This window comes from Cyprinodon tularosa, unplaced genomic scaffold (genome assembly GCF_016077235.1).
Source record: "Cyprinodon tularosa strain WSP-4 unplaced genomic scaffold, ASM1607723v1 ctg356, whole genome shotgun sequence".
Taxonomy (NCBI): Eukaryota; Metazoa; Chordata; class Actinopteri; order Cyprinodontiformes; family Cyprinodontidae; genus Cyprinodon; species Cyprinodon tularosa.
Window position 1 is genome coordinate 761,729 of NW_024039070.1, and position 14,544 is coordinate 776,272.

General features: G+C 40.3%; 2 protein-coding genes across 6 annotated transcripts; one reads left to right on the forward strand and one right to left on the reverse strand.

The window, feature by feature from the left end:
• Window positions 1-2,069: 2,069 nt before the first annotated feature.
• ccdc117 (coiled-coil domain containing 117) lies at window positions 2,070-8,814 on the reverse strand. Of its 4 annotated transcripts, XM_038295526.1 has the most exons (7): window positions 8,684-8,788; window positions 8,448-8,573; window positions 8,040-8,203; window positions 7,874-7,921; window positions 7,505-7,738; window positions 3,443-3,583; window positions 2,070-2,344 (listed from the first exon to the last, which is right to left on the reverse strand). In XM_038295526.1, exons 3-7 carry the CDS (start codon window positions 8,132-8,134, stop codon window positions 2,110-2,112), a joined length of 753 nt encoding a protein of 250 aa, XP_038151454.1. In that variant the 5' UTR covers window positions 8,135-8,203; window positions 8,448-8,573; window positions 8,684-8,788; the 3' UTR covers window positions 2,070-2,109. The 4 variants fall into 4 exon arrangements, with proteins under 4 accessions (XP_038151454.1, XP_038151455.1, XP_038151457.1 ...); XM_038295527.1 differs by lacking the exon at window positions 8,448-8,573 and having other exon boundaries at window positions 8,684-8,814; XM_038295529.1 differs by lacking the exon at window positions 8,684-8,788 and having other exon boundaries at window positions 7,874-7,918; window positions 8,448-8,677.
• A 200-nt stretch (window positions 8,815-9,014) lies between these two features.
• On the forward strand, window positions 9,015-13,550 carry tcn2 (transcobalamin II). Of its 2 annotated transcripts, none has more exons than XM_038295523.1 (10): window positions 9,015-9,165; window positions 9,366-9,428; window positions 10,334-10,523; window positions 10,615-10,784; window positions 11,030-11,182; window positions 12,170-12,342; window positions 12,444-12,618; window positions 12,703-12,883; window positions 12,959-13,077; window positions 13,178-13,550. In XM_038295523.1, exons 2-10 carry the CDS (start codon window positions 9,371-9,373, stop codon window positions 13,237-13,239), a joined length of 1,281 nt encoding a protein of 426 aa, XP_038151451.1. In that variant the 5' UTR covers window positions 9,015-9,165; window positions 9,366-9,370; the 3' UTR covers window positions 13,240-13,550. The 2 variants fall into 2 exon arrangements, with proteins under 2 accessions (XP_038151451.1, XP_038151452.1); XM_038295524.1 differs by having other exon boundaries at window positions 9,068-9,165; window positions 9,370-9,428.
• Window positions 13,551-14,544: the final 994 nt, after the last annotated feature.

Below are 14,544 nucleotides of genomic sequence, written 5' to 3' on the forward strand. Positions count from 1 at the left end.
TTTTTTTTCATTACTGAGGATGATTTCTTCATATGTCATCAAACCACTGAAGTTTTCATAAATGTACGGTAATATATAAAGGCTGTTTTGAATATACTATATCCATCTATTTTTAGACCTTTTTATTACTGATAGATCGTCAGGCTTGTTGCTGCTCTCAAGATGTCAAATGATAAGAGGCTGATACAAAACTGCTGTTTAGCAAAGGCAAATTGTATAGAGAATAAGTATACAAAACCTGACCATAAATATACAGCAGATAATTGTGCAAATTCAAAGACTAAATGTGGAAACACCCTTGAAAGCAGTTTTTAAATGATTAACAAATAAAACATTAGAGAACAGCAATTCCAAAAGATGTCAACCTATTTTAAGATTATTTTCTAAGTAGGACAGAGTTCTCACCTTTTGTAGATCATAACACATAATGATGTATATGATCTATCTACATAAACATTAGGCCTGAAACATGCATGCAGGTGAAGCTTTTAGTCTGTGACTCTAAAACCATCAGATTAAACCAAAAAGATAAATCCAAGTCTTGATATTTTATATATAAAATGCCTAAGAATAACAATTTAGGTGGAATATTTACATTATTTTTCGAAATTCACTTTTTAACCTACAGAGAGCAGGGTAATAAATATATTCTGTAAATTAAAAATTGCTCCAGGTTCTATTTTCTTTTTCTATAATTAACCAAATTCATATTTCAGACTTTTTTTAAGAGCATATTGTGTTAAAGTAAACCTAGCTATGTACAATGTACTCGTTATTTAAAATTTCATCAAAAAGTAAATTATTTCCAGTAATTCCGTTTACAAAATGACTGTTTTATATTAGATTTCACAAACCACAGAGTGATATTAACACATGAACAAAATTGTTGGTACCCCTTCATTTAATGAAAGATAAAACAGAAATAATGTAGATCCGACTAAAGTAATGATAACATAATTGTAAAAGAATGAATGAATAAAAGTCAGACGTTTTTTTTCAACCATGCTTCAACAGAACGAAAAATAAACGGATTTAAATGGACAATGTGACGAAACTGACATATTAAATCAAGGAGTCTGCAATCTAGTATAATATATATATATATATATATATATATATATATTAAGCTTTTTAGGCTTATCCTGTTGATGTGGTCACCAACAGTCTGCTGCAAAGCAAACTGTGAAGTCAGCAGTTTTCCTAATGGTTGTTCTTATATGTACAAATAATATTTCCTGGCAATCTTCTCTAATTTTCTAATAAACTGGATGTGGAATTTAATTAGCTTTAAGCCTTAATTATCTAAATTATAAAAATAACCACCTAAATTATAACTTAAACAAGATTAACTTTTTTAATTGAGAAACTTATATTACCTTGCTGGATAATTAGTGTGAAATCCACATGTAAAATTGTGATTAAAGTAGGATCTACTTCAGACCGACAAAAACCTTAAAGATTGTTTGGGAAATTTTGTCCAAGAAATGTTTTTTTTTTTTTTATTATAAAACAAAAGCAGCAACCCTTTATGGCAATGTACATTTGCAAAAATCAATCAAATCGTTAAAAAAATGACAGAATTAATTACAAGGTAATAAAAAAATCACAGATGTTTTAAATATCTGCACCAGAAGATGATCAGTCCTCTGTAACAAAACGACTGAGTTCATTTGAAAAGTCAAAGTTCACAGACAGTATACCTGTAACAGAGGAGGACGACTCCTCCATCACAATGTAACAGCAAACAGGAAGTCAGGCTCTTAGTGTTCTGTAGCGACTCCCTAAAAGTTTGCAGAGACCTTGGTGCTGCACTCATATTCATGTTCAACAAAAACATAAGTCATATTTACAAGACATCTATGTGCTGCTGGTCAGAAATATGTACAAAAGGCTTCTAATTTCAAAGTGAGTGTTAGTAAGGCAGTGAATCTACAGGCTTCAATAGATTCGGCCTACACCAATAACACTGTTAAATGTAATCCTCACGTATCTGTCCACAGAAAACAAACCAAACGTTGGCGAATGAATGTTGCACAAACTCCTCAAATAGAACACAGGATCAACAAGAGATCAGAACACAAACTCTCCAGCTTATTTATTCATGTTGGTCTAAATTTCCATGTCTTCTTCAGCTGAGCTCTGCAGCACAGGGAAGCTGTGCATGGGGGAGCATGTCTCTGCAGGCGGACTGGAGGGGCTGAGGGGAGGCGTGGGAGACGTACAGGGAGTTGGTATTTGCCGGGAAACTGTCTGTTTACGCTGTTTCTGTAACGAGTCCTTTAACCTCTGACAGAAAGGATCTTCTGGAGGACGCCACAGGACCAGCTCCATGCCTGAAGGACTCCTGAGGGCGACAGGAAGGAGAAGGTGAGGGGAAAATGTAGCAACAACTTCTAGTCATCTCTTACTATTGAATGAAGGTTTATCATAATTCACAATACTTTCAAACGGATCTCAAAAGATCCTAAAAATGATATTTGTTTGGACCTTGCTATAGTCTGCAGATCCTTTCACCAAAACCGTAGTTTTTCATTCCAAGTAAATATTTAAAGATAGGGTTTTATTAAATTTAGATTTACTTAAAACATCATGAAATGAAGCGAAATTACTTATTTATAACTAAAATGCCACTGTACCATTTTATTGTGACTTTTAAAACAATAGAAGCTTTTTTAGCCCTAACTGCCTAGTTTCACTCTTCCCAATTATTAAAGAGTAGATAATCAGAAAAAAATCTGTTTTTTTGTTTGTTTATTTCAGTAGGTGAACTTTGAATTATTGGGATAAAATGCATCTCGACAGTGATTGACTGCTACCTGCATTATAGGTTTCTAAAAGCCGGATGAGGTGAACCACAGCTAGAAATCACAGAATTGTTACCAGCATTGTATTTACCATAAATAATACAAGGGTTAATGGAAAATGCAATTACCTACAAAGGGGAATCGGAGTATATTTAAGACCATTTATTAAAGCTATACTTTTTTTTTTTTTAAAGGAACTACCTTGTAAACAAAAATCCTGAAAATTGAAGCTGTCTTTTTTTGCCAATCACTCAGCTGTGCTGCAGGGGGGATTTGAACATGGAACAAGTTTTGGACTTTCTTTTTAAAATTGTTTTATTCACTAGAAGAAAAAGAACTATAATTAATAACAGGTCAGATACACATGTATTTACACACCTCAAAATAAGCCGTGCCAAATGTATGACACACCTAGAATCTGCAATAAAATTTATATAGTTGAGGTATTTTTGTAAATTTCCCAAATTACTTTGTTCTTAAACTGACCAAATCCACTAGTTCACAAATTTCCTTGGGGGCAAATGTGATGAAAGGATATTTTCTGTTCAGGAACAGAAACACATGATAACACGTGATGAGCTGAACTCACTACTGCATCCAAACCTGAAGGATTATGAAGTTTATTGAGATGCACATACACAGACTGGGCCACTGTTTGTGGGAGAATATCGCTGAGGCCCCGCTGGAGACCTTCCTTTAAACTGTCTGAGATCACCAGGACCGGCCGTCTTGGCGCCGGCTCCAAGTCAAGATCCTCATCGTCGTCTTCAAGGATTATTCTGCAACACATAAAAACCAAAATAGATAAATAAAGTGCACAGTCCTGGACCCAACAAAACAAATATCAAGACTGTTTAGCAAAACAAAGCCATATCCGTCATCAGTATGTTGTGAACTCATAAGTAAATATGTATATTAGACTTAGACTTAGACTTCTTTATTTGTCATTTTGTATGCACAGGGTGCATACAGAACGAAATTGCGTTACATACAGCTTATGAACGTTGCATTGATATTTCACAATGGCACGAGTTATAGAAAAATACAAAAAGTGCAGCAGTGGTCAAAGTGTGAACAGTGCAGAGGATAAGAGACAGTGTGCAAGTTGCAGTGGTTCAGTGCAAAATGGCATTTGTGCAAAAAATGCGTTATTGAAAAATACAATGAGATGAACAATTTAAAGGGCTAAAAGTTAAAAGTTCAGCAGCATTTGATGCCCGATAATGTGCAATAGGTGCAGAGTTCGGATTGTGGATCAAAGGTTCAACAGTCTGATGGCAGTGGGGAAGAAGCTGTTGCACAACCTGGTGGATCTGCAGCGGATGCTGCGGAACCTCTTTCCAGAGGGCAGCAGGGAGAACAGTCCATGGTGGGGGTGTGAGGGGTCTTTGATGATATTACGGGCTCGGGACACACAGCGCTGTGATGAAATGTCCTTAATGGAGGGAAGAGGAGCCCCAATGATTCCTTCCGCTGTCCTCACCACCCTCCTCACATTCTTCCAGTCAGAAGCTCTGCAGCCTCCACACCACAGAGAGAGACAGCTGGTCAGAACGCTCTCTATGGTGCTTCTGTAGAAGGTTGTGAGGATGGGCGGGGGCAGGCGGGCTCTCCTCATCCTCCGCAGAAAGTACAAGCGCTTCTGTGCCCTCTTCACTAGAGATGAAGTGTTTACAGTCCAGGTGAGGTTGTCCGTGATGTGCACCCCCAGGAACTTTGTGCTGCTGACCACCTCCACAGCTGAGCTGTTGATGAGCAGTGGAGCATGGTGGGGGCGGTTTTTCCTGAAGTCGACGATGATCTCCTTCGTCTTCTCCACGTTCAGGATCAGACTGTTTTCACTGCACCAGTCCACCAGCTGCTCCACCTCCTCTCTGTAGTCCCGGTCGTTGTCGTCCCTGATGAGGCCCACCACCGTGGTGTCGTCCGCAAACTTCACGATGTGATTGGTGGTGAACCTGGGGACGCAGTCATATGTCATCAGGGTGAACAGCAGGGGGCTCAGGACGCAGCCCTGAGGGGAGCCCGTGCTGAGGGTGATGACATCAGAGGTGTTCTGACCGACCCGGACTGACTGAGGTCTGTTGGTGAGGAAGTCCAGCAGCCAGTTTCGAAGGGGTGTGTTGAAGCCCAGATGTTCCAGCTTTCCCACCAGGTGCTGTGGGATGATGGTGTTAAACGCTGAACTGAAGTCCAGGAACAGCATCCGCACGTGGGTGTTCTTCTCCTCCAGGTGGGCCAGGCTCAGGTGAAGAGCAGAGGAGATGGCGTCCTCAGTGGAGCGGTTTCGCCGGTAGGCAAACTGGAACGGGTCGAGTGTTGGGGGGAGACTGGAGACGATGTGTTCCTTTACCAGCCTTTCAAAGCACTTCATCATGATGGGAGTCAGTGCGACGGGCCGGTAGTCGTTGTAGCAGGTGACTTGAGGTTTCTTTGGCACTGGGATGATGGAGGCAGACTTGAAGCATGCTGGCACTGTGGCTTGCTCCAGCGAGGTGTTAAAAATGTCCGTGAGGACACCAGCTAGCTGACCTGCACACTCCTTGAGCACCCGCCCAGGTATGTTGTCGGGACCTGGGGCCTTCCGCGGGTTGACCCTCCTCAGAGTCTTCCACACGTCGGCTGTGTCAAGGCAGAGAACCTCCTCTTCCTGATGTGGGACAGCCTTCACTGCTGGAGTGCGATTTAGTGCCTCAAACCTCCCAAAGAAGTTATTTAGTCCGTTTAGGAAGTCAGCATCAACTTCATCCACCGGGGCAGGGGGCGTGTTGTAGTCTGTGATCGCCCGTATGCCTTGCCACATGCTCCTGGTGTTGTTGGCGTCGTGGAACAGATGCTGGATTTTCTGGTTATGGTTCCGCTTTGCTAACCTGATGGCACGGTTCAGGGTGGCTCTAGCTGTCCTCAGTGCCTCCTTGTCACCAGACTTGAAGGCTGAGTTCCGTGCTTTTAGCGCGTGGCGGACCTCCTCAGTCATCCAGGGCCGTTGGTTGGCTCGGGTGGTGATGGTCTTTGTTGTGCTGACGTCCTCGATGCAGTGGTTGATGTAGGCTGAAACAGTCATGGCGTACTCATCAACATTGATCTTGTTGTCATATGTTGCTGCTGATTTGAACATGTCCCATTCAGAGCATTCAAAGCAGTCCTGGAGTGCATCCATGGCCCCCTCCGTCCAGACCCTCACCTGCTTCACTGTAGGTTTTGCTCTGATCAGCAGGGGTCTGTATGCAGGAATTAGCATCACAGAAAGGTGGTCTGAGGAGCCGATGTGGGGGCGGGGGGCTGCTCTGAATGCGTCTTTTATGTTTGTATAAACTAAGTCCAGAGTGTTCTCTCCACGAGTAGCAAAATCCACGTGTTGATAAAAATGAGGGAGAACAGTTTTCATATTCGCCTGATTAAAATCTCCAGCAATGATGAAAACGCCCTCTGTGTGTGTAGATTGCAGCTCAGAGACAGTCCGATAGAGAACACTCATGGCCTCCTTTGTATCAGCGCTGGGGGGGACATACACCGCTGTGATGGTAACAACAGTGAACTCTCTGGGCAGGTAAAAGGGTCTGCAGCTAACAGTCAGAAGCTCTATGTCCGGAGAGCAAAAACTTGAGACTATTCTAGCATTTTTACACCAGTTGTTATTGATGTAAACACAGAGTCCGCCTCCTCGGCTCTTACCGCTGAGTTCTTTGTTTCTGTCGGCGCGGAAAGTAGCTAGCCCCTCCAGGCTAATGGCGTTGTCCGGGGTTGATGATGTGAGCCACGTCTCTGTCAGAATGAGAGCGCAACAGTCCCTAAACTCCCTCTTTGCTGAGAGCTCGAGTTGAAGATGGTCAGTTTTGTTATCCAGTGAACGTACGTTGGAGAGCAGGATGGATGGAAGCGATGGTCTGTGGGGGTTAGCCTTTAGCTTGGCTGCTAAACCTCCGCGACAGCCGCGTTTCCTCGGCCGGCTGCACCGCTTTCGCTTGGCTCTCCTCCAGCGTGAGCCGCTCGACGGGTCCGCTGCATCGCAGGCCTCCGGGGCTTGATCCCGGAGCACTCCGGAGTCACGTAAACAGTCGAGCGTAGTGGTGGTTACAAGTCCAAATACACTGCATGATCGTAACTCCAGCAGGCGCTGGCGGTCCAGTGATGATCTGCTAGGTAGATAAGCAGTTTGCAGCGGGTTTGGCGGTATATTTGCGGGTTTGGCGGTATATTACTAGAATCCAAGTAAAAAAAAGTAAAAAAATCACTAAATTTGGACTTTAGTCTGCAGACCTGACAGTGTACTAAGCATGCAAGGGAAAGAGTTAGTGGTTTTGGACAACTGAAAGTCTAATTTCATTCAGATCTGTTTTTAGTCTATCAATATTTTTAACGGAGAAAAAAAATTCATTTGATGGCAAAATATAATTACACCCAAATGAAAGAAAAATTAGTTGATAAGAAACATGACAGTTCTATGTCAATAATCCCATCGACTTTCCAAAATCATATATGACACAAATAACAGTTTAGATTGAATTTCCTAATTTATTACTAAAGTATTACATTTCTTAGCACAGAACCATTTAAAATATTTAAACCTGAACAGGCACTAAACTTGCTTCCTCCTCCTACATTATCTAACTTTTACACAACAAAATCAGGAACAGCAAAATAAATACTTATGCACTCTAAATTTCATTAGAAAACCAGGCGGAAAAGTTGCTCCTTACCGGTCTTCAATTTCCTGCAGATTCCTGTGAGCTGCTTCGATCTCCATGCAGGAGCTCTCCATCTCAGGTTGGGGCCGGACGGAAGAGGGCTGAGGCATAGAGATGGTCTGAAGAGCTGAGCATGGCTGCGCAGGAGAAACAGCAACTTGTTGTGCAGACAAGGCAGAACAATTGTTCTCCAAAATGTCCACATCTGTCTCGGGCATTAGCCTCCGCTTTTTGGCACTGCAACCCCTGACAGGGTGAAAATCAGATGTCACACATCATTCCATGCAAAAGTATTCAAACATCATGTCACATTATAACACAATTTGTGCATTCACATGTCATTAAACAAAAGTTTAATGGATACCAGTATCATTCACTTACTCATCATCTAGTCTCCGATGCTTCCTAAGGCGTCTGGTTTCCCAGCTGCTGTGGAGAAGAAAAACAAAAACATGAATCAGGTCAAAGTTAAAAGACTGCATTTTTGTTGGATTGTTGGCAAATTGCCGAAGGTAAAATCCAGCCAACATCACAATCAGTGCAATACCTCTCTGAGTTGATGTGTCTGTGAAGGCTGTCAGAGGAATGTGGGGGTCCAAAGTCAAATTCAGGTAGACTGGTGGGGCCTGAAAATGAAAACATGGCAGGCAGATACCCCAGCTCACTGTCCGAGGGGAGAGGCTGAGCATGAAGATCACAAAAAGGGCCGATCTGAAATATAAGAATTGATAGCAAATACTGAAGGGTTAAAGGTGATCTTTGCAACATGCAGGACGCACTTTTGGAAGGTTGGCTGCCATTAACAAGCAACAACACGATCTCTAATATACATTTTATGTGGTTAGAGTTTAGGTTTCTCTCTCACTATCCAAACAGGCGATGAAAATTAATAAAATATCCTCAATGAAGTTATTTATATCTTCGTACAAGTCAATGAAACAGTTTTAGAACTGACCTGTAAACATGCCCTGCCCCCTCGTCGATTTGTGTTGCTGTCGCGTGTTTAGCTAGCTCTTCTCCGCACACTTCAGGGTTATTCTTTTTTAAATTCCCATTAGCAGGTGGGGAAAAAAACAGAAACCTTTTACATGAAAATATAAACGACAGCAACGGCGCACTGACAATGCCTTCTTGGTGTTGGCTTTAAAAGTAGGACGGGTCAACACAACGTCGGATAAAAAAAATACTTACGCTGGAAGAGTCGTCAAGGTTCTAGAATGTGCGTCCGCTACGTTCAGACGCAGAGGGGAATCATGGGAAATGTAGTTAGACCTGACAAACACGAGCTATATAGAGTCCATAAAAAGAAACTGTTGTATAAATAGGTTATCCTATTCCATATTAATAGTTTAAACGACTGCTGGTTGTTTAATAGAATTTCAGCAGCTGATTTAAGTCTTTAACTTTGAAACGTTAGCCGTTCAACTCTCCCGTTGATTGGCTCAGATTAACACGTGTTTCCGAATCCAACCAATCACAATCCTCTAACTGTCGCATGCGTTTTTTTTAACTTCCTGTTTATGTTCTGGTTTAAAGACACAGTGAACCCTTTAACTCTTAAAAAGTTTTGTCATCTCAAATGACGGATCATGTGACACCGAAGCGTTGTAAGCATTTTTCTCTCAGTTTGTGCCTCACTCAGCTCTGATTCTTCGCAGTGGACAGTCAGTGAGGTACTGAGCTACTGTTTACAGCTTTGTTTGTTAATAACTGCAAACCCATTGCGACATTCCTGTTAGAGTGATGTCTTTTAGATGATCATAATGTTTGCATCTATTTTTTGATATTTTCATGTTATAGCATTCGACTAGTGTACAATCCTTTGATGCTATGTCTATGATGTTATTTAATTTCTTCTTTGTATTTTAAACAGCCAGGATGCTGCTTTTAGTAACTATTACATTACTGTTGGCTTCTGCCTCCAGCAGACCATGTGGTGAGTAGATTTTGTAAATATATGTTGATGAAATGATGATAGGTTTCTGGTCCTTTTTTTCTGAGTGTGTGGCTCTGGATTTTGATACGTAATGGTTAGGTTAAGGCATAACAAAGGTTTAAAAATAAATGTAAGTCAGTGCAAAGTCCTGATGGGTGTGTGTCTGTCTTTATTATGATGCAAGCCATGATTTTCTCAGATTTCGCAATTTTCAAAACTTTGACTCTCTGATTTGTGTACTTTGCAAGAAAATCCTGGAAGTTTTCTTCCATCTTCTGTGCCCTCCATCATCACCTACTGTAAAAACAGGATCAGGTTGAGCAGGAGAGGCTTGTAGCCGAGCGCTTGGTGGTGGAGCCTTGGCTATTATGTCATTGCTCAACAAGAAAAGATAACAGAGAGAAGTTAGGTCAGTTGGACGCAAGGGAGTTGGCCAGTAGGTGCTGAATTCTCGTGTCATAATTTGGCCTTTTAGGTTTTGTGTATTTTACTTTGTGTCTAACATTGCTCATAAAATTAGAAATATCAAAACATCCCTACTATATTCCAATGTTGCACCACAGTGCATCGGTTCTACAGCTCTGGATGATGCACCTGTGACTCAGCACTGACAAAAAAAGGAACCATCTGCAGAATCCCATAGAGAACTGTTAGAATCCTCTGTGTTTAATAAATAACAGACACAAACAGCAGATTGTAAATTAAGTATTTTTGCTTTGCGCTCAAGCTTATTTGGTTGAGATTTATCTGGGCATAGTTATTTTGTATTTTAGTCTGGATGCACTTTCTCTTAACTGCTGATGGAGCTACTGTGGGTTTTACTGCTTTAAAATTTCTAGTCGATGTCAGCAGCAATGCAGAGACGTCCCTATAATATGCTTATTTGCAAATGATCTTTGTTCCAGATACCCAAGGATCCAACCCAGAGCTGTTTCTGTCACTTAACAAGAATCTTCTTCGCTCTCTGGAAAGTCAGGAAGGACTTCCCAATCCCAGCATCCACCTGGCTCTTCGTCTTTCTCCTCACCATAATCAAGCCAAGGAGACAGATCACCTCAATAGACTGAAAAATGAACTGCATGATAACATTCAAACGTACTTTTCCACTTAGATTACCTATTTTTCTATCGCTGTTGTGTGAAAATATTAACACCTGCTGTATTTAACATTGCCTGCTCTGTTTTAGCTCCCTCACAAACAGCCAGGCTGTGAGTGGCCTTATGGCACTGTATGCTCTGGCTCTGAAGTCCTCCTGTTATGACCTCAACACCATCACCTTCATCATAAATGACAAGAGCGAGACACTGCTGACACACCTAAAGAGGCAGATGGAGCAGGAGAAAGATCACATCGCTTGTAAGATTTCCATTCGAAGTGTCAGATATTATAAAACATTTGCAGAATGGTCCTTTGAGATGAAGTCAGACTTCACTGGTGTGGATTTGTCAGAAAGATAATGCTATCCAAGAATAGGACTCCTACTAACTGATTAAAGCTTAACTGGACATAACATTTATCAAAAAATAGCACACCTCTTTTTTTGTAGTTATTAGTAAGGAAAACTCCTTTATATGTCATTTAACTTCCCTGTGTTCTTGCAGTCAGCCATCGCCCTTTGACCAACTATTACCAGTACAGCCTTGGTGTGCTCGCTCTCTGTGTGAGCGGCATACGGGTCAACAACCATGTCAGCCACAAGCTCATCAAAGCAGCTGAGAACGAACAGTTCAAACATGGAGAAACACAAAGTGTTGGTGAGTTACTTGCTATTTTTAGTTGTATAATTGAATAGACTTGATTAACAATTTCAAAACTGCATACAAAATGTAACAGCCATGATTCAATTAATAGACTGTTTTTTTTAAAAAAAGCTGAAAAAATCCTGACTTTCCTTTTTTCCTATTCTCAGTTAAAATTCTTTGTTCCAGCTTATTTTTGCTTCAGCTTAAGCTTTTTGTAATTCAAGAATTATATAAAGTCAATCTGATCAACTTGATAAATAAAATAATTTAATTAATGATTTCATGATAATGATCACTTACTGTCATTTTGTTAGCACAGACTGCATACAAAACAAAATTCGATTGCATACATCTTACAACTATGTAATGAGATTGCAATTATAAGATAACCATACAATATAAATCATAAATTGCAGCAGTAAAACAAAGTTGTTGCTTTTTTATGTGCAGAAGAATGATCAAACATGTCAGTGCAAAATAACGTGCAAGATGTTTTTAAACATAAATGGATTTAAGAATGTTCAGCCATGATAGTGCAAAATGACATTACACATTAGAAATCATGGAACAACCGAGATCTTACGGAAAACTGTATTTTTATCCATAACTTAAAAAGTGATTAGGTGTGCTGGAAATGAATTGACTGCAATACTAAAAATGTCCTAAATACTTTCCCGAATTTAACAGCAACATTATGTCCTCTCCATATGTCTTGAATAATGACTAGAGTGGCATATATTCATTTTCCTTCATGGGAACATTGTTGGACTAAATATAATCTCCCAAAAATCTTTTGTTAAATGAATTATTGTCAAGCTTTAAATGTTCTGCAATTATTTTAAAGAAATGGCATAAACAGCCCAACATTTTACATTAATTCCTGCACCTAATTCTTTGAAATGTTAATATATTAGCAACATGTAGACCAGAATGTGTTTTTGCCGTAGCCCTTTGAAAGGCTCAGTTTGACTTGTAATTCAGCATTTTCTTACCTCCTAGATACCTATGCTATGGCTGGAATGGCCCTCCAGTGTGTGAAGGATTCTGGGTCATATGCGCACAATGCAGCAGAGCTGGACACAGCTCTTAGCCAGATCAAGCAGAAGATACTGGCCTCTCGTAGAGCCGATGGTCATATTGGGAATGAGTTCAGCACGGGTCTTGCAGTCCAGGTTAGAGGTCACTCGTGTCCTGTACTTTTTCCTGTCCCTGTCTCTACTAATAACATTAAATCCTCTGTTTTTGGCTTGATTTACTGATTTAATCATTCAAGGCTTTACTGGCCATGGGCAGTGAGGTTGGAGAGTGTGCTGCCTCAATGAACGCCATGAGAACAGCTGCCAGAAGCAACACATACCACAACCCCATGGCCATTTCTCAGACTCTGCCAGCTCTCCAGAGAAAATCCTATTTGTCCGTAAAAACTCTGGACTGCCTTAATGAGGATGGTGTGTGCAGCAATGTTTCATCCTTTTTTTTTTTTTTTTTTATGGGTGTTGTTGTTTATTCCTGATGTAATTGCTCTCTTGCAGACACATTGGTGCTGGAGCCTGTAGATCCTGTGGTGGTTTTAACAAGCGACACCAAAGTGATGGTGACTGTGGAAGTAGTGACAGCCAGTGGAGCAGCAGCTGCGTACTCTGTTGACGTGCCAAAGGGCAGCTCCCTGCTGGAGGCCCTGGAGCTGCTTGAGAGGAGGGATGTGGGCTTCACGTAAGTTTATTTAATGAGCCGCAGTAAGTCATTTTCTGTCAAACCAGCTGGAGTGACTAAAATCTGATGCTGTAGATTCCAGAAGGAATCCAGTCAGTGGGGACCTTTCTTAAGTGCAATAAATGGAGAGCAGGCGAGGCAAAGCGACCGCAGATACTGGCTCCTTTCTTCTGATGGCACAGCTCTCACTCAAGGTGAGGAATCACACTTGTTGCTTTGACACTCTGTAACAGTACTCACTATTCTGTGTCAATTTCTCCTCCGGTTGATAAACATTATGCCTCATTTCCTTAGGTGTTGGTGATTTCAAGATTGACTTTGCGCAAAAGATCACCATCAAAAACACAAGTTATTGATGATGCAGCTCTAACCACTGCAATATAGAAATTCCTTACTTCCAAATGTTTTCTATTACTACTTCAATCTGGGAATAGAGATAAATCGTCTGCTACTATTTTGTTATTGTTCATTAATTAATAGAATACTATTATAATTTTCTACTACTTTAATGGCTTTGCTCTAAATATTTTTTATTTCATTACCATAAAATGCAAATGTTGTGTTTAGTTAGTATTCACAATTTTGTCAAATATGGCATAAATGAACTTTAAATCATGGCTGAGTGTGTTTGTGTTCTCTTTAAGCAAAAATAAAGTTGATGCATGTTGAAGACTATGGTATATTTTTGTTACATTTTTGTTACGAGAATATTAAGTGATGCAATCTGTCCTTCCAAAACTATTGCGATTCCTTCAATCTATTTACATTTGTGATGTTGCAGACACAATCCTAATTGTGTTTTGTTTGGATGTTATGAGATATATCAACATAGTAGTCTTTAATAAGACAGAGAACCATTCATTTCTTTTAAGTGTAGTATACTTTTGTGATTTATTTTATTTTTTTGCTTAATAACCACCTTTTTTGCTGAGTTTGTCTTTTATAAACTTTGAATATTTAGACACTGAAGTTTTTTTTCTTGTCTTGGAAATATACTTCAAATATAGTCAGAGAGGATAGGTAACATCTGTGGACAACATTTAAGTTTGTGTGTCTCACTTTGGCTGCTCTCACATTCAGGCAATACAACCACTCAGACTGTTGCTGTTATAAAATTGGACAGATGGACCCAGTATTCAAGGTGAGGCAGTCAGTAGGAAAGTTCAAAATGTTTTAACATAAAAACCCTCTCATCCGCTGGCCACCAGTTACCAGCACAGGAACCATGGTATAAACTAAACTAATTAACACTAAAACTAATTAACATTAAAACTCTTTTTTTTCATTGTTATTATAAGCATATAATAGCAAATAATTACACTTTAGATCATTGTAGTGCAGCCAAACTTGTAGCACACATAGATAACCTCTTCGAGTTCATACTACAACTCTTACTATCAGAATATGTGCTAAACTCTATTTTTTTTTTTAGATTTTTCATTGTTATTATAAGCAGGCCAGGTGTGCAATCTCTGCAACAGGAACCACAGCACTGAGCGTTGTGTTCACTGCACAAAGTATAACTGTCACAAATGCAGGAAGGACTCACCTTGGGTTCGTGAAAACTGCTAAATGGGACAATTGTAGCTTCATATGTAGTGCTTTTCCTTGGGTGGAATAAATGTTACTCCAATGAAATCATACTGTTTGTCATTTTCTAA